At 39.5% G+C, this 19542-nt stretch overlaps 1 protein-coding gene across 1 annotated transcript; it reads left to right on the top strand.

The window, feature by feature from the left end:
- The first annotated feature begins 4918 nt into the window (after nucleotides 1-4918).
- Nucleotides 4919-19121, top strand: lonrf1 (LON peptidase N-terminal domain and ring finger 1). The gene is made up of 12 exons (XM_022758567.1): nucleotides 4919-5632; nucleotides 8780-8898; nucleotides 9849-9971; nucleotides 12509-12700; nucleotides 12829-13042; nucleotides 13443-13548; nucleotides 13674-13788; nucleotides 13919-14040; nucleotides 14195-14353; nucleotides 14600-14762; nucleotides 14976-15128; nucleotides 17250-19121. The coding sequence occupies exons 1-12, from the start codon at nucleotides 5035-5037 to the stop codon at nucleotides 17406-17408; spliced, it is 2223 nt and encodes a 740-aa protein (XP_022614288.1). The 5' UTR covers nucleotides 4919-5034; the 3' UTR covers nucleotides 17409-19121.
- Nucleotides 19122-19542: the final 421 nt, after the last annotated feature.

Genomic DNA, 19542 nt, shown 5'->3' with positions numbered 1-19542 from the left:
TGTGTTACGGAAATGAACAAATGTTTTATCTTTTTTATTAATATTATTTCTGTACAGGTTAATCAAAGTGCACTATTAAATGTATTAAAATAATAATCGTGTGTCTTGAGATTTATGTAACAATGGGTATAAAAGGAGACCACACTACAGACAATTTTTCAGACCAAAAAGTTGTGGCTTTGTTCTGGTTTTACTCTTTAAATCCCTCATAATCTCTCCAGTCATTTGTTTACACTACAGTTTGTTCCGAGTGCTTACACCTTCTTAGATCCAGAGTTCAGACTAACTCTGGATTTCCCTACCCGCTTCCCCGCACCGCCACATCCCCCTTCACTCTTGCCTTCATTCCACACCAGTACACCCATGACTGGGCCAGAGAGGCGTGAGCTGCATGCAGGCGGGTATCAACTGGCTTGGTTGAGGGTGATCTCACTTCTTGTCTTGTTTCTTACATAACAGTTTCATATAGAAGAAGACAATGGGGTCTGTTGTACCACAGCTGGCATGGTCTAGACCCAGCAGACTCAACGGGGGGGGGGGCAGTCACACGGCAAATAATTGGGGGAGGGGGTGCTCCAACCAAGGGTCAGAGCAGTGGCTAATGTACCCCTATATGGTTTTAATGACTTGGCAAAGCGAGAAGTGGCTGTCTGTAGGAGGATCTTTCCCGTGCACATAATGTACGAAGGTGTCACATGCTGCACTTGTTTTGTTCACGCCTTGCTTTTATCCAAACAGAGGAATTATTATGATCCATTAACTTGGATTGTGTATTTATATAGCTAGGTACTTTCCACACATGTACAGTGTGACGGCAGAAACAAGTGTTAACGTGATTAGCCCACAGCCAAGACAATGGATTTACATTTGGTGCCGGCACGTTAACTCACTTTTCTTCTAATGGACCGTGAACACCTCGTGTACTCTCCTCTTGAGTGCAACTCAGGAGCTAGAGATTAACCAGAGCCTCCCAAAGACTCACACATGTAACCACATACATATGCATGTGCTTGCCTTTGAATTTGCTGTGGCCCTTAAACAGACTTGTCGTTACTTTTTGTTCAAATAACCTAAACCTCTATAGGTCTATATTCTGTCATGCTTTCTGTTTCTCTTCTCCTGAGTGCGTGCCTCACTCTTAAATGTTGGTATGTTTTTGTATGTACATGTGTATGTATTTGTGCTTGGAATGCAAACACCTCTGGGAGATTATGCAGGGCCAGATAAGACTGACCAAAGAGTCAGCAACAGTGCTGCATTCCTGCACTGTTTGAGAATCAAGCGCAGAGGGTTTCCCACATTGATAAATGAATGCGAACGTGTGCAAATGCTTGCATTATGTGTGTGCATTTTTCGTCCAGTTTGTCAGGCAATTATCAAAGATGCCGTATTCAGTTTGCAACAAAACAGTGCATAAGTTATCACTGGATCAATACCAGGTCTGATTTTATATTTCATTTTTATAGTTGGGGTTTTCACATTCTATATTCCCCCTGAACCACAGAATATTACAGATACTTGTCCTGGTTTTTAAAATAAACCCCCACCAGTGTCATCAGTGAGTGGTTGTGTTTGTTCACAAGAAATCCCACGGGCGTGGCAAATGTCAGACAGGAACTGTGGGTCAAATACCTCCACATGGACTGGCATGTTCTGATGGATGGCTTGTGATATTGTTGTGGCAACATAAATGGTATGTCATGCGATAACATTGTATTTTAAGAGTCAACATGGACAATGACAGAGCATTTAGTCACACAATGTTTCTACAGTTGACCTCATGTCGCTCTCAAAATATCTCGCTATCCCAGAGATTCCAAAGACTGGAAGTAAAGGTTTTAAGCGGGAAAACACAGATCTGTCTGTCTGTCTGTCTGTCTGTCTGTCTGTCTGTCTGTCTGTCTGTCTGTCTGTCTGTCTGTCCTCCAGAAAATCAGGCTGGTGTATCGGTAGATATGAACAGACACCTGCAAAAAACACTTTCTAGTTGTTTCAATGACCTAATCATTTGTGTCCCATATGTGGCAGAGTCAAATCCACATCCCACAGTGGGGGTGTCACAGTCCTGACATGATGTCGCTGTGAATTTTCATGTTTGTGTGCACATGTGAATGTGGCATGACAGAAACAAAAGGAAAGAAATGCCCACTCTATATTTCAATGGATACACTTGAAGCAGGATCTGAAGCAGGTCAGCAGAGGTAAAAAAGGAACGAAAACACGCAGGACTGGGTTAGTTGAGGACACAAAGACAATTTTGTACTTTTTTTCCACATCTTACATCATGAGTTGAGCACCAGTGAAACTCTTCTATGTCCTGGGTTCAAGATGTCCATCTGTCATCTTTCAAGTATTTTCTCAAGTACCCTGTGTGGCTCACAAAAGCTAAAGGCACTGACCACATCCAGTTGATGCCTTATAGAAATATCTCTGACCAAACACAAGGGGTCACTGAACTGATTAGTTTATTTCTGTTTTACACAGTACAACTCTGCCCTCTAGTGGTTGTATGGATTAAGATTAGTCACTTCTCTGCATTCTTCTGCCCATTTGTTTATTGGGTTGATGCTAATTAATCACATAGAATTAAAATAATACACCAAGGCAATAAAAACATATTACTTCTGTAAGAGCTAGTGGGCTAAAAACATGTGACACAAAGGAAGGAAATACTAGTTTTGTGTCAAGTAACAGGTAAAGCCTGTTTCTTTTTTCTTATTTGTTTTTGTATATAAAACACAGAAACCCATACTTTTATTGTCCCTATGCATACAATGTATGTTTTAATTACATAATTTTTTTCCAGTTGTCTCATACACTTGTTCAGGAGACATTTTATAAATTGTAACACTTTTCAATTTCAATTTCTTATTAGAGTAATGGTTCACTTTGACCACTAGAGGGAAGTGTCGCTCCACAATATACAAAACTCCTTCATGTTCACGCCCTGTTTGGCCTCATATAACCTCAACTACATTATGCAAATGTGTTTCCAAAGTTTCTCCAAACAGTTATTGCACTTCGTACTTTAATATAGTTGAATGAGCTGCAATAATGGTAGAAATAGTGATCATTTTTTTTCCACAAATTGTCATTATAGACAGTTTGCCTGGTTTAAGGTCACGTCACAACTCACCCAGAACTACTCTACAACATCCTGAGTCTCTGTCCAGATATTCATGAAGCCATTTGACATATCAGAGCAACATCGTGTTTTAACATTACTTTGTTGTATTTGTTATTTTTGCTGCTTGGTCTGTTTCTCTGTTGGCCAATGTTTGACACTAGAATGTCATAACAGCACTGTTTTGATTTTGTTGCATTAAATTTCATACTTTCTTTTCCAGTTGGTAATAACCACAAAAACCTCAAAAAATGTGACGCACAGCACATCATGTGTTTCCTTAAGACCAGAGTTGTTTTTATGACATCAAATCAGTGACAAAAGGACAAAAGGATCCTGTTTGATAGCTGTTATAGTATTACTGTCATCTTGTAAGCTGTAGTGCTATTGTGCTACTGTTTTATGTTTGTTTATTGAACGGCTTCTTAAAATTTTGCAAGAATAACTTTTCTTTTTCTTTTTTTTAAAGAGAAGAAAAAAATTAAATGTATTTATATCTCCAGCCTGCTGGCGGTGGTGCTGGTCATGTTCTTGTAAGGTCATTTGCTTTAGTAATTTTCACTTTTTATTTGACATGTTGCTAACTTTAGCTTCTGTGTAAAAAGCACCACAGTGGTTACAGACCAGCGGTGGCCCAGGCTTCAAGAGATGACAGGTGATGATGGGAGGTGACAGACAGGGCAACATGGTGTGACAGCAGATCTGCAGAAAGGATCTGTGTCAAGCGACACTGGGTTTGAAAAGGTGGATGGGGTGGACTGTATTTCTGCTATGAGGCTGGAAATACATGCTAAAATGATAGGCCTGAAAAGTCATTTTTGAGCTTTAAACTGTAGGCATATATTCACTCATATACAAGAGGAGGGTCTGAGTTATAAATAGGTATTTTGTGTGTGCTTCAGCTGTTCTGACCTTCTCTTGGGCTACTGGGAATAATGATGTGCAGCTTTCCCTATTTTCTGACATTTTATATACTAAACAATCAATCAATTATTCAAGAAAATAATTGTCAAATGTATTGATGATGAAAATAATTGTTGGCTGCAGCCTTGTAGTTCTTTTAATGAAAGCAGATGAGGTCTTAAAACTACATTTTTTGACACAGACGTAGGCCGCAAGATGGAGGGTTGAGGGCCTGGCATACTTCATCTGTGCAAATTTCTATCAAATTGGCAAGAGATCAGATTATGTAGACAGAATTAGAGTAGCGTAAACCTAGGGCTTTAGGGGCCCCTGGGCAGTTGCCCACTACAGGGATGGTAATCCAGCCTTAGGCCAATTGCTTTGATTTTTTTTCCATTGTTTTTTATGCAAAATTTGCTACTTGCAAGAAAAGAATATGTGGAGGTCACTTAGAAAGAAGTTTTACAAAGTGATAATGAAATATTCTAGAGGCTAGACACAGCCAGGTAAAATGAAATAAATTATATAAAACAGAAACTTAGAAGGTGTTATAAAATGTTATTACACAACCAGTTATAAAGGGGTTTTCTGAATAAGTCTTCAGACAGCTTTCAAAATTGTATCGATCGATATATCAAAAAGTACTTATGTAATATGTTTTTGTTGTATCCTATTGTTTTAAAGTTCCAGTCTGTGGGAGTTTAAGAGCAGAGGAGTCGAGTTCAAATGGTAGCACTGTGATCTGGTACAGTCCGTCAACTTCACTACGTCCTTTCCGTAGTTATGAAACTTCACAACGCATGTTTTGTAACCGAAACGTTCTGACCAATCACGGCCCGAGCCTGCTGCTCACGTGACTGTGCTTTTTATGTAACAAACGGGTGTCTATGGGAAAGTCCGTTCACTGCACTATGATGGACCGCGGCAGCTTTAGAAATGTATAGACAGACTAACAGAAGAAAACCCAAATCTACATAACACTTATTTCTAATTTTTTAGACGCTATAATGTCGCTCCAACCGCAAGTGGAGGACGCTACGGAGGAGAGAAGCGCCTTCTTCATCGGTGCAGCCTACTCGGACGACGTGTCGGCAGAGGAGGACCACCATCAACTTATTCTACAGAAAGCCAACGCGCTATCATCGGAAAACTGCCCCAAAGAAGCCATTGACTGGTTTTCAGTGGCCATGCAATACGGCCCTGTGCGACCCGAGCAACTGAGCACTTTCGTGGACTGTATCCTCCGCAACTTTAAGAGGAAAGCGGCCGGACCGGAGGCACCTTCGGGCCGGAGTCGGGTCAGCCGTGGGGGCGATGTGTTTGACTGTCCCAACTGTCGTAGCTTTCTAGGTGAACCTGTGACTATAGCATGTGGACACTCATACTGTAAGAGGTGTTTACAACGGCGGCTGCTCTCCAAATGTAAGCTGTGTAGTGAAGCCGTGGGGGGCGAGGAGAAAGCCAATGTAATTCTGTGCGGACTTTTAGATAAATGGTTCCCCGACGAGCTGAAAAAGTCGAAAACACTATGTGAAGTGGACGAGCTGTGCAGGAGTAAACGCTACCAAGAGGCTGTGTCGCTAGCGACCGATGTTATCGATAGTGGTAAGTGTTAGCATAACCTTACACATTCATGCTGACTGGAGGAGAGAGGTGTTTCCTGGCTGTATGTCTTGTGCTGCGCACTCTCAGTGGGAGTGATACGAGCATCACGTGTTGTTGAGACGCTGCATTACAAACTCTGTGTAGAAATGATAGGAAAATGCTTGAACATTACACTATAATTGTTTGATGCCAGCGAATCCCGAGTTCCACTGACCAACATTTTGTAAACTAAGTCCAGTACTCCATGTGTTGTTCTGGTGCCAGCCTCCTCCCATTGACTGTCGTGTAATCTGGCAGGTCCTGCTTACGAAAGTTCACAAGTTGAGCATGCGCACTCGATGCAAGTTGCATAAGGCAGGTCGTGACACATATTGGGGCAGTTTTGTAACTTATTAAGGGGGAGGGCATTTGTATTTTGTAATTGCTATGACTGCTACGAGACAGCGTTTCATAAATGTTTTAAAAGGGGATGAATACAGCATTTGTGGATCAATTTAGGAGGCAGGGGCAGGCTGGTGGGCCAGATAGACACTCTATGAGTTAGCTTTTGTAACAGACCCTGACATTATGCAATGAAAAAAATGGTACATTTGTGGCAGATGATATTTAGATAACACATTGTGATACAGGAGGTATGTGGCTGGAAGGGCTGCTGGTTCAAATCCCAACATTACCTGTTAAAGTTGGCAAAGGTGAAATGAATGAGATAATTAGATCTGAAACAATGAGCCAACTAAGTGATTAGTCGCTTTACATAAAAATAATTGGCAACATTTTGATAATTGATTTAGTGTTGCTTTTATTTAGCAGAAATTCCAAATATTTGGTGGTTTCACTATCTCAAAGAGCATATTTGCTGGGCCTACAGTACTATAGTCTTTTTGTGTGTGTGTGTTTGTGTGTGTGGGGGGGGTTACTTAAATTGGTTTAACAGAACAAGACCTGTTAAGTTGTCATTTAAAGCTCTGCAACATTTTTGTCAAATATCTGATTTTTATAGACTGAACTATAAATTGATAAGTTGAAAAATAGTTTGCTAATTAATTGTTCATGAAAATTATTCTTAGTTGCAGCCTTACAACTATGGTCTAGTGTGTCCTTGAGACCCCACATGCCCCAGTGGAGGTGGCCCACAGTTGGAAACTGCCTGCTAGTCTACTCAGAATTTTCTGGTTAAAAAGGGCTAAAAAGTATTGTGGTTATCATGACACAAGTATCTATAAATACAAACTATAATGGTATTCTGCATTGTGGGTAAGGCACTGCTCTGTTAGAGAAATAATATAGTTTTTTACTTCACAACCACTAAATCCCAAAGAGGGAACCATTGTGTCTTAATTTTATTTTACGCACTTGTTCGTATTATGTTGAGATGATTGAGAATCCCAATGTGCAGCAGTTTAGAATGAAAAACACAATGTAATGTCCTGGTACTCTGACAGTATGGCTGGGCAATTGTTCTGGACCTTCACTTGGGTTATGAGAGCTTATGGAGACATCCATAGTATTTGGGTCAAGTGATGTAACAACATATGTAACCTTGCTGTAGCCCTGTTGACCTCTGTTACTCAAACATTGCCTACAGGATAGTTGTGAAAGGCATGACCTAAATTACTGGGTTACAAGAATTTTGATAATCGAATCATTATTTAAGTAATTTTTTAAGCAAAATTCCCAGAAATGTATTGCTTCCAGCAGCAAATGTCAATATTTACTAGTTTTCATATCATCTTATCATTATCATTTAATGAGAATATAATTAATATGTTTGGGTTTTGGACTGTTGCTTGGACAGAATAAGCAATTCATTACCTTGGGCTCTGGGAAATTATCATGAATATTTTTAACTTTTTTGTGACATTTTATAGATGAAATGATTAATTGATTAAGTGACAAAATAATGAGCAGATTAATCGATAATTGTGATTGTTAGCTGCAGCCCTTACGTACTGTCTAGCCAAAGTGAGGTGTTTAAGTGGAATCTCTCATCTATGTGTTTATATTGTGTGACATTTTGTTTTATTTGCCTAAGGACAGATTGATTGTTGACAGGCTGTAAAAACATACATGATCCTGTGGTTCTGCATTTTGGATCTCAGTTGGACAAAAACCATGAACTGTATAACTTAAGGACATATGAGGATAACTGGTCTACCACCATCTGACAAGAAAAACTGTCACTTGACATTGGGTTGGGAATGCAGATTGATACCACTGTGGGGAGTAGGAGTGATGCAGTCATACCACCTGCTTTTGACAGTGCTGGCCCTCAGTGCTGCAGACAATTTAAGAGGCAGGACAGAAACGTCCAGATGATTAGGGACACTTAACTGACATTATAATGACTACACAAATAACCTGTGGTACTGTTCACATTAGCATCTGCAATACATCAGAAAAATGAGCTAAATCCCATGTGTCTCAATGAAAGGTAATACATTACTGGGATTGATGACATGCCATGTGCAGAAAAATTACAGCTTAGTCCACAAAGAAAGTATAACTGACCGAACGGTTCATGAAATGAAGGTAAACTTAGTGTACTAACAGAATCCGTTGGTCAGTATTGCCTGCAGGACAGTCTGCTTCAAAAGGCTGAGACTTGCTCACAGCAGCTTGACATGGTTGGGTAACGGGAGGGATGTCACATATCTAATTGTAGAGTAAACGTACATCCAAAGGAAAATATGGCCATGTAGCCATACCACAAAATGCTGCTGCCACCAACAAAAAGCAGAGATTCTTTTTCAACGTTTCAATTTGTGGTCGTAGTTTAGGCTAGGATCTGAAACTTGTGTCCCTTTTAATTCAGCCCACTATGGGGAATAAAAATGTGAAATCCACTGAGCTCTTGCTCTCGTTTCTGTAACTTATTTTCATTTGCATTGCTTGTACAGAATTGAGTTGATATATAACTTATTTGTCGTGTTGTCATGTAATGTATGACTTGCAGGAAATGACAGATTTTTTAAACTTTCCGTTGAGGTAAATGCTACCTACCCATGCAAATAGAAAAAGTTGTACGTTTGCCCATTAAATTATTGACATTTTGATGTTTGTATGGTATTGAAATAAGTCATAGTAAATGATACACATTTGACCTAAAATGCTTTGCTTTCCCTCTCTATCTCATCCTGTATTTTGCAGATCCAGACACGGCAGCGGTGGCGCGACTGTCTCGAGCGGAGGCGTACATGGCTCTCAAACAGTACTGTCTGGCTTTGGAGGACACACAGTTTTGTCCCGGGTCCAGCTGTTCTGCTGAAGTAGGTCACTGATACGGTAGTAATTTATGAAAATGTCTTCTGTGCAGACATTTGGTTGTTATTAGTCAAATTGTATGATGTGATTACACCTGGTTCTACAGGGATAGTGGCATTGCGAGGTTGTTTACATATGCTCACACACCTGTCTTTACTCACTAGAAGCTGGCATGTGTTTAATCTGTCAGTCAGTCTGTGATGATATATTGGTCAGCCAGCCATTACTAAGAAAAGGTGTATTTTAAGATAGCTGCCCTAGACAGGGAGCACCTCGTTGGTTGTCTCATTGGATTATAGTTACAAGTTAATGACCTGTAACTTGTGGGCCAGATCAGTTCATCATCAAATTTATTCATTCATTTGCCTTGTTATAGAATAAACCTGGTTGAAGACATAATTTTGGTTGCATGATTTGGCAGCTGAATTTACAGAATCATGATCCAAGAATATTTTTTTTGTGGTGATCCTATATGTGTGTTTGTTTGTTTGTTTGTTTACAAGGCATATTTTTATCAACCTCCTGCTATTTTAGTGTCGTATAAAAGGGTTCCTCTTAAAAATAGATTTGTTACGAAAGAGTATCATGAAGAGTATCAGAAGGTTTTCTAGACCACAACTGAGAAAGTGATTAAGGTCAAAGCCATTAGTGACTATTACATCAATTACAAGAGACCAAATATCTGGGTTGAAGCCCAGATATTCTGTATCTGTGGGGCAAAGTATATCATGTAAAAGCACTTGCATAATTGGTCGATTCATATTGATTTATTGACAAGCATATAAATACTGCAAAAAGCTGCTTGTGTTCTGTCTGGCTGTTTCAAAGTGGATTGTTCTGTCTGTACACAGTAGTCAAATAAACAAAAGCATGAGAGTGAATACCCTATGAAAACATAAATGCTGGTACAGAAGTAAAATTAATCTTTTTCTGTTGCTCCTTTCTGCTCTTTCAGGCTTTGTTTAGGAAAGCTATGGTGCTGCATGAGATGGGCCAGGTGGACGAGTCTCTCCAAGTCTTTCTCCACTGCCTGGCTGTGGACGAGGACTTCCCCTGTGCTAAAAGACAAGTGGAAAAGGTGAGAGAATGAAAGAGTTGAGATTAATCCACTGAAAATGTGAGATAGGAAAGAGACAAAAATTGTTGGTGTTTTGAAGATTGGTTGTCAGTTGAGCTGAGGTCACATAGTGTTTATGCATGCAGGCTGGAGGAGCTAGACTCAATACACCATAAGCCAAAGATTTAACGTCACATCAAGGAATTTAGATGTGTGAGTGATCCAGCTCTTTGATTGGATAGCCAGGAATGTAAAGTTCTCCCATGATGATCTTTGTTGCACAAAGCCATTTGTTCTGTTTTTATAGCTAGCATCTACTATTATCCTACACTGACTTAATGGAACCTGTCTCTTTTCATGGCGTAGCTTTTAAAATCCCACTTAATCCCAAGGACTAAATAAACAGTTTAACTGGCAGCAAGGTGGAGATGTTGTGTTTTATAGGCATCCTGATGAAAGCACCTCTTTTATTGCTGTGGTTTTAATAGGCTTTACATTGTGCATTGAATGCCTCTGAAATGTTCTGACAGATATTACTTACAATGGCCATGTTACTCTGCTCATCCATATTGATCTAAGTCAGTTTATTTAAATGGAGGAGAGAGACTGTCTTGTGCTAAAATGTTTCATGTGTGAATCAAACAGTCACTTCAGAGAAACGTGAAAAAATAACCTTAATGTAATTTGGAAAGTAGCGGCTCTAAACATTTAGCGGCTATCCAGAGGTGAAGATTTTTGCCTGTTTCATAAAACAATGACAAGAAATTCATTGTTTCAGGTTGTGATAAAATCTGATGAGAAATTGACAAAAACTGATTAATAATCTTAATTGATAACTATGACACACTCCTGCTTGTTACGTTCTATGCTACAACCATATACGTAGTGGTTACATATAAGTAATGTTAAGTAAATGAATGGATGTGTTTTTAAAGAAATAAATCAAAATGTGTACTTCTACATTCTCAGCCTTGAACATTGTCCATTTTTTCTATCGGGATCATCTGTCATGGAATTGCATAAGTTGTTAGCGGATCCGGTCCTGTGACTCTGTCTGTAATGACATTAGTACCACTTGATAGACAGACCATGGCATCATAAGTTACATAAGGAACACAAAGTTGATTCATGTATCCAGTGCAACATACATTCTCAAAATAACATGACAATTTGTTGCCATTTCAGGATAAAACTCGTTGCTAATGCTGCTGAAGTTTTGTGTAATCATCTCTGAATCATCGTTGTATAAGAAGCGCACATAATCACATTAGTCAGCTCTGGTTTTCTTTTAGTAAAAAAAGTATGAAATTGATTGTGCCCGTTGTTTAAGGTTGTTGGTTGCTTTGGCATCTTGACTGGATTCCTCATTCTTGTGATCCTGAGGGAGACACTACTCAGACTAGACATTAGTCTAAAAAAAAGTGTGGGAGCCAGACAGCGTGCATCAGTAGAATGTCAAATCATGTTTGTGCAGCCTGTAATCACACTTACAGCCTCAAAGGACTCCCCAGTATCCATGTAATGAAAATGAAACAGCAATGAAAACAGCTAATTAATGAATATGACAGCATCCATTCTTGTTGTCCTCAGTGAGAAATAGAAAAAAAACTTACAAGAATCTTTGAAGTAAAATGAAACCTTCTAAATGCTCTTATATAATTATATTTTAACTGTATAAAGAGTAAATGTTGAAACAAAAAATTTAACAAATATGTCACTAAAATCTTTACTTTGCACCTAGCCAGTTTACTAACAGATCCTCACAAGAGTTCTATCAGCAGCAAGGTAAAGGTAAACTATGTAAGTACAAGGAAGAAAAAAAAAGAGTTGTGTGAGGATGAATGAATGAGTCCGTTAGATGTTTCACTACAGAACAAGCTATACATGTGGTTAGAATGATCTGTAGTTCAGAGGCCAAAGTTCAGGCCATTAAGGTTTAAGTGGACTGGAAAGAAAGGTTGATGTTTTCTCTGCTGCTGGTTCATATGCACTGAGGTTAAATCGAGGTCATCCTGATATCTATTTTGAACAGAACACAAAATTGTGCAAGGTTTGCTCTCTCTTTTCACCTCACATCACCATGTGTTTTATAACCAAGTTGGATTTTGGTCATGGTTATAGAATTGGATTTACAGTATTGTGTAGTTTAATCTTTTGTCAATAACACCTTTGTATTACAGAGAGTCCGTCGTTCCCTCATCACACACTGTATGTTTTGAACTTGAAAACTTATTGATTTAACACATTTAACTCATTTTAGAGCACTTAATGTTTTAACAATGGTAACCATGGCTGCTAAATGCTACAAGATGTTCTTTCAGAAGAAAAGGAGTTGTTGTTATGTGGTATGCGGCTTATCCATTAAGCTACCAGGGAGGCCTAGTTTTAAGATTATTTAAGTAAAATATGGACATGGACAACAGTACCCATGTTGGCACCAAATGACTGCCATCATATTCACCTTTCCATTGTGGAGATTCAGTTTCTTAGTCAGAATTTTGAGAAGTATGCCGGTTCAGCAGGACTGCTTTGCTGACAAACTGAGGTGCTTTTTACAGATCCTGTGTGACCTTCTCTCACCGGCTGATAAGAATGTCAAGGTTGGCCTGAGGGAAACAACGCAGAACACATCGCCTCATTTGCGCAGCAAAACCCTTGTGGCCGATTCCCAAGCTCAGAGCCCAGTCCAAAGACAACACCAACACCAGGTCCGAGCTGCCTCTGCACATCACCATCTGGACAACCAGGAGGTATTACCACGCTGGATAATAATACTGATATTACATAGTAATTAATGGAATGTTTCAGTGCAGTTCTTGCCACATCGTTAAAGGGACCTTCATCATCATCTTACCCTTGGGCTTGTGTCATCTTCCAGAAACGCTGGGAAAGTCTTGAGCGGCCTGGTCTGAGCCGAGCTCATTCGCTTCGGATGCATGGCTCCAGTTGTGGTGAGGAGGGTTTGAAGAGAGTTTGCTCTGCTCCTCAGCTGGGGGACCAAGACAAGGGGAGCCTGCTGAAGAGGAAGTTGTCAGTGTCAGACACAGAGCCATGTGTCGTGGACAGTGGAAGTAGTAAACATAAAAAACAAGGTCAGTTGTCAAGCTTTTCATTGTACTGCTATTAGGTCTTCCCAGTGTATTATATTTCAAATCAAATTCTGTTTGTTTCTGTTGTCATAATAATATCTTATATGAAAGCTCAAAACATATAATCATTGTAATGGTGCATAACCACAGGCTTTATTGGACACTTAATACTTTTTGCAGGAATAATGTATAATGGGTTAGGTAGACACTCACTGACATTCTGCTGTGTATGCCCCACACTATGACTCCAAGTTAATGATGAGCACATTTTATATCCTAACGCCTTATTAAAGGACCAAATCAGCATCATATTTGTCACAGATGATGTTTTTGTCGATAAAATTATTATAATATAATAATAATTATAAATAATTTTAAAATGCATTTCCTTCTTTGACTTTAGGTGTTACGAAAGGCTCAAAACAGCTGGCTTCCAAAGCGAAAACCTGCAGAAGTGTTCCTGAGGATCTGCTAGACCCCAATGACTTAGAGTGCTCTCTCTGCATGAGGTAAGGACACATTACGAGCTTCATGCACACATTTACTGTAAATATTACATACCAGCTCACAATGAATGCTTGTAAAAGACAGAACAAACAACCAGTTGATCGCTGAATTCCTGTGATCAATACAGGTTGTTTTATGAGCCTGTGACTACACCCTGCGGCCACACCTTCTGTAAAAACTGCCTGGAACGGTGCTTGGACCATACCCCCCAGTGTCCCCTCTGTAAAGAGAGTTTGAAAGAGGTGAAAGACCAGTCTTGTCTTGTTGCATATGGATTTTAACCTTCTTTTGTAACTTTTCAAGTGTGAGACAAAAATATATGTATTCCCTGCTTTCTGTATTAATCGTTAACTTGCTTTCTGCCCTCTCCAGTATCTAGCATGTAGGAAGTATGTGGTGACAACTGTCTTGGACATGCTGATCAAACAGTATTTGAGTCAGGAGTATGCAGAGAGGACTAAAACTCATCTAGAAGAAACCAGAGAACTTTCTGAGTAAGCAGTCTTTCCATTCTTTTGCATTTTCTTTTTTTTTCTTTTTTTTGGTGTGGTTCTTTCCAGTGTTCATCATCAGATTTTTCTGTATGCAAAAGATTCAAAGATGTTCAAAGTGTCTAAACTCCTTATCTACTTCTCGCCCTCTGTGCAGTCTGACGAAGAATGTGCCTATCTTTGTGTGCACCATGGCTTACCCCACCGTGCCTTGCCCCCTGCATGTCTTTGAGCCACGTTACCGCCTCATGATTCGCCGCTGCATGGACACGGGCACGCGGCAGTTCGGGATGTGTATTAATGATCCCCAGAAAGGGTAAGCATGCAAGTGCAACCTGGTATAGATTTGTATGGTTTGCAATATATTAAAACGGACATATCTACATATCCAGATAAGAGTTTCCTTATAGAACATCAGTTATGAGATCCACTTTGAAATACTGTTGTCAAGCAGGCAGTCAATTGCTCGTTCATCACAATTAGATTCCATTGTACACATTAATTAATGGGTTATGATGGATCTGCTAAAACTCAAAATGAACCATTATGTCCATCAATGCAGGTTTGCAGATTATGGCTGCATGCTGATCATCAGGAGCGTCCATTTCCTCCCTGACGGACGATCAGTAGTGGACACCATCGGAGGAAAACGTTTCCGGGTCCTGTCCCGAGGAATGAAGGATGGTTACAGCACTGCTGACATCGAACACTTGGAGGATACTAGGGTAAGAACCACCATGACTATCATTTCAATTATATTATCAATGGTATATTGTGCTTTTATAATCATTCTTCACCCAAAATCTAAAAGTTAAAAATGAAACTGCCTTTTAAGTCTTCAGGTTTTGAATGGGGTGTCACATTAGATTGGTTTTATTTTTATTTTCAGACCATGTAAAAGTGACTGGTGTTTTAAATGACTGATTCTTGCCTGTTAGGTGGAGGACAGTGATGAGCTAGAGAGACTACAAGAGCTGCATGATGCAGTGTACGAGCAGGCCCGTGTCTGGTTTCAGAACCTCAAGATCCGCTTCCACAACCAGATCCTGCAGCACTTTGGACCCATGCCAGAACAAGAAGCTGACATCCAGGTAAACATCCAGTACAGTGTCTCTCTTCTGCCATCTTGTAGAAATATAGAGGACTATATCTGAAACACTGTAAAAGTCTTGATTTCATATCAAGTGTCACAAGTTGTTGAATTGTAACTGCTGCATTAGTCTGTAGTAGGTGTGTAAATGCTTGAGTCAGAGTCATTTAATACAGGCAAATATTTGCACCGATATTTGAGCTTGGTTAAGCAAATGAGATACATTTTGTATGCCTCTGAATTTGTCCTGACACCCAGCTGTACTAGTTCATTGCTACTACAATTACTTTAGTACTACTGTGTATGATGAATAATGTGCAAGAATATAATGCAGAGCTTGTGGTGAGTCCCCAGAGTAGGAGCCAATATGAAAAACAGCATTAGTGATATTGATTCAGAAATCAATGTAATGTGGTTTGTCCAACACATCTATTTGTAAAGATATTGTGCGGCAGTCAGTTGGCAGCTAAGCAGACGGTGGTGCATAGTCTGTTAAGAGCAAGAAGTTATGTGGTTAACTGTCAGCTGTCAGTTCATGTGGTTTTCACAACTTTTTAAATAACCAGGTAGATAAACAAAGGGACACTGCTCTTTATTATATGACTGTTACTATTATCAGAACCAGTATCATCTGAGCTCTGTGGCAGCAGTGGTTTTCTTCAAAACACTGCAGGGTTTGTAAAGCTTTCATTACTCTCTTTGACTTGGCTAGACACTATATTCTTAACCTGAAATTGGATCATCTCATGACACACTCGTCTTTTTGGGAAACCCACATTACCATGGATTCACCTGCCACGGAGGTCTTAATACCGGAACACAGTTGTTATCTGAGCTCAGCTCTGGCTCCAGCTTGCAGCCTGCAGTCTGCAGCGCTGAAAGGGATTACGGCTCTGCTCTAAGGACAACCATGGGGCGGAGTCTATTGACAATATAGGCTAAAGAGCTTTATGGGTGCTTCATGCTTAATCCCACCGGCCATGTTGCGTCAGAAGAGTGTCATGAGGAGAATCCCCAATTCTACCACGTGCACATGCACTAAGAAAGCAAAGCACACAGTCCTGAGGTTTGATGCTGTTAGGTAATTTTTGAAATTTTTTTCTCCAGGGAGAAATACAGCATTACTCTGGTTAACGGCTAGTGCATTTGTCTTAAAGTAAAATGTAGCACAGACATAGTAAACATCATTCACTTCAAATCCTTGTAAGTGTTAAGCACATTTTGTAACTGGCTCAGGCTCTATCTCCAAGAAACAGGGATTTTTTCAGCTATGCAACTCACAGACATGCATTCCTCTGGCAGATTACTGTAAAGGGTCATGTTGATTGATTCATATCATTTAACAGTAATTACACAGTTGCAGGGCTGAGTATATAGTACTAGTACATTTAAAAAGCCATGAATAAAAAGTGAGAACTTAATTTAGCCACATCTTACCTGATGCGTAATCAAAGTGCATTTAAATTCACATTCAAAGTTTTTGTCAGCAGATTAGCTTGAAACAATGTCAGGGATGAATGGATTTCTCTGAAATTACAGCAAAAGAGGGCAGACAGGAGACAGCAATGAGGCTTCTGTCTGTTAAATGAATTGCATGAACAAGAATAGTAACACAAAACTCTGAATGGCAGTTGCTCAGGAGCTACGAAGGTATCGATTGTTGTACTTGGCATTGTTTTGATTCATTCAATACATTGAAAGTGCAGACTACTGATACTCATCCTTTGCTGTTTGATATTCGCTACACATGACAGAAAATTTTCAGATATAGGTTCAAATGCTGACACAGTAGTTGTTTTTTTGGGAGGAGTTGTGAGAAAGCAAAACACTGTCTCTGAAACGAAATTATTTAAAATTTAAAGTTACAAAAAAAATTTTGTAATGAAAACGGAAGTTTATCCCTCTTCTCAAAAGACTGAATTCAAGTGAGATGGATATGTACCACTATTTTCACACCTAAAAATTATTTTACCACATTGTCCTTTTCAGAAACCTTCTAGGCAAGTAACCTGATCCTTACTTTAGCTCAAAGATTATCACAGAGATGATATTATCGGATCTTGAAAGATAAGCAATAGTGAACGCAATAGTCTTATGGTTTGGTTTTCCTCCTCTCTTCTAGGCAACTCCCAATGGTCCAGCTTGCTGCTGGTGGCTGCTGGCTGTCCTGCCTATCGACCCTCGGTACCAGCTCTCTGTCCTCTCCATGACAAGCCTCAAAGAACGCCTGGTGAAGATCCAGCACATCCTCACATATCTACAAAGCATCCCCAGCGACTAGAGCTTCCTCTTCTCACCACCAGAAAAATCTTTTGGCCTATTGAACAACATTCAAGCAACCTTGTATCAACATCTCACCAACTTTTGTTTATACAACCATCTGATCCTTGAAACCTTGATTTCTACAGCTATAAAGACATCTTATTTTACTCCTGTTAGTAACAAGCTTACACAAGTGCAGAGCAAAGCTGAAACATCCTTGAACTGTTGATCACTGAAACCAGAGATATGGCCAAACCACCTCAGGGATACTTCCAAGGATGTGCACTATTTGTTTCTGATTGTCAAAAAGACATATATGACATCTACTATTCTCATCTGCTCTTGTTCTTAATGTAGTTCATTCTCACAAGAACTTCCTGAAGGATCTTGTTGAAATTAGCAGAGCAGTTACTATTCCACTTGGTTAATATTTAGTGATTATGTTGAAGACAACAACAGAGAGTAGTACATTGAAGAACCCCCTTTGAGTGTGCCTCCTTTAAAGATAGCACTGATGGAGCTGAGGTGAAGAGAGCATACTATGGTTTGTGTTGTGTCTCTGTTGAGACCAGTGTAAAGGAAGGTTTTTTTTTTTGTTTTGTGTTTTGCCTGTAAGATTTATGTTCATATGGAGAAGACATGAAATGACAAAATCCTAAATGCTGAAAGTCCAAAAAGTGATAGCAAGATATAACTTAATGTGGTTCAGAGCAACCATTCAGAAGTTCAAACTTCAAACTGCAACCACATGCAACTAAAGGCTGGTGTATGTGTACCAACCCATGATGAAAGTGTTCATCGATCTCTTCCAAGCATCAGATTTTTTACGTAATCTCTTCTCCCACATGCTTACCTTGCACAACTTCCATCGCTGCCTCTAAATACTGGCTGAAGGCGAAACAATCTGTGTTTCTTCCATCTTTTTCACTTTGAGTTTCTTCCACAATCGTGCAGAGATCAGCCGTCGTGTGCCTCCTCTAACATGAGTTTGGAGGAAGAGCCATGGCACTGAAGTCTCATCATGGTTCTATGTTTTTTAAATGCTTTTCTTCCTCTCACAGTTAGTAAGCCCTATCTTCCAAAAGTTTTGTTTGTCATGGACCTTTGGAGATCCTGCTGGAGTGTGAGGATTTGAAATGAAAGTGTTTAGAGTTCGGTGGTTCTGTTCTTGTATTATTTGTCTCTTCTCAAAACCAAATGATTCAGCTTCCCATTTAATTAACTTAAACTGAATTAATTTATAAGATAAAATATATTTGTACATTCTGACCATGTGTTTGTATGAGATATTCTGAAGGGGTCTTTTAATATTATGACAAATCAAAACAAGACAAAAACAGCATGTATACCACCAATGGGTTAGCATTATTCTTCATTCAAAGCTGCTCTGTCTGCTTGGAGGAGAGAGAGTACCTGCAGTGCTGCAGTCAGGGGACTGTGTTTGCCTTACACCATTTTGCATTGTGATATGAATAACACAATGTGTTGGCTTGGTTACCATTCCTTTTTGCCATAGTATGAAGTATGTTTTAATTGTATTTTTCCCCTCTCAGTTAGTTCGAGGCACGATGTGTTCACAATGTATGTATGAAAATCTGAAAAAAACAAAATTCAAGTCAAAGTTGTTGTGTGTAAATCATTTGTAAAAAGGCTTTTTGGACAGATTTTGCTTTTTGCTCAGATGTTTTAAGTTATCAATTTTCAATAAAAGAAAATGCACCTCTTTTTTCAACTTCTGCCTCAGTGATAATTGTTTATGAGAAGACATTACTGAGCAATACAGGATACACTCATTAGAACACCTGCTTATTCATAGTTATAAACAGGTGTGGGGTGTGTTTTCTTGGCACAGTATAAGTCCCTTAATCTCAGCCACTCATGGTTTGAATACCACAGCTTGAGTATGATAGCATGATAATGTACCATGTCACAAAGCAAAAGTCGTCTCAAACTCGTTTCATGAACATGACTGAGCAGTGTACTTCAGGCCTCCCCAGTCACTGGAGCTGAATCTAGTAGAACACCTTTGGGGTGTGGTAGAACAGGATATTGGCAGCATGAATACGCAGCTGACAAATCTGCAAAACAATATGTGATGCAATCATGTCAACATGGAGCAGAATCAGAAAGGAACATTTCCAACATCTTGTGGA

This window comes from Seriola dumerili, unplaced genomic scaffold, assembly GCF_002260705.1.
Source record: "Seriola dumerili isolate Sdu_G_001 unplaced genomic scaffold, Sdu_1.0 BDQW01000301.1, whole genome shotgun sequence".
NCBI lineage: Eukaryota > Metazoa > Chordata > Actinopteri > Carangiformes > Carangidae > Seriola > Seriola dumerili.
Note: the sequence above shows the minus strand (reverse complement) of the source record. Positions and strands in the feature narration are given on the sequence as shown.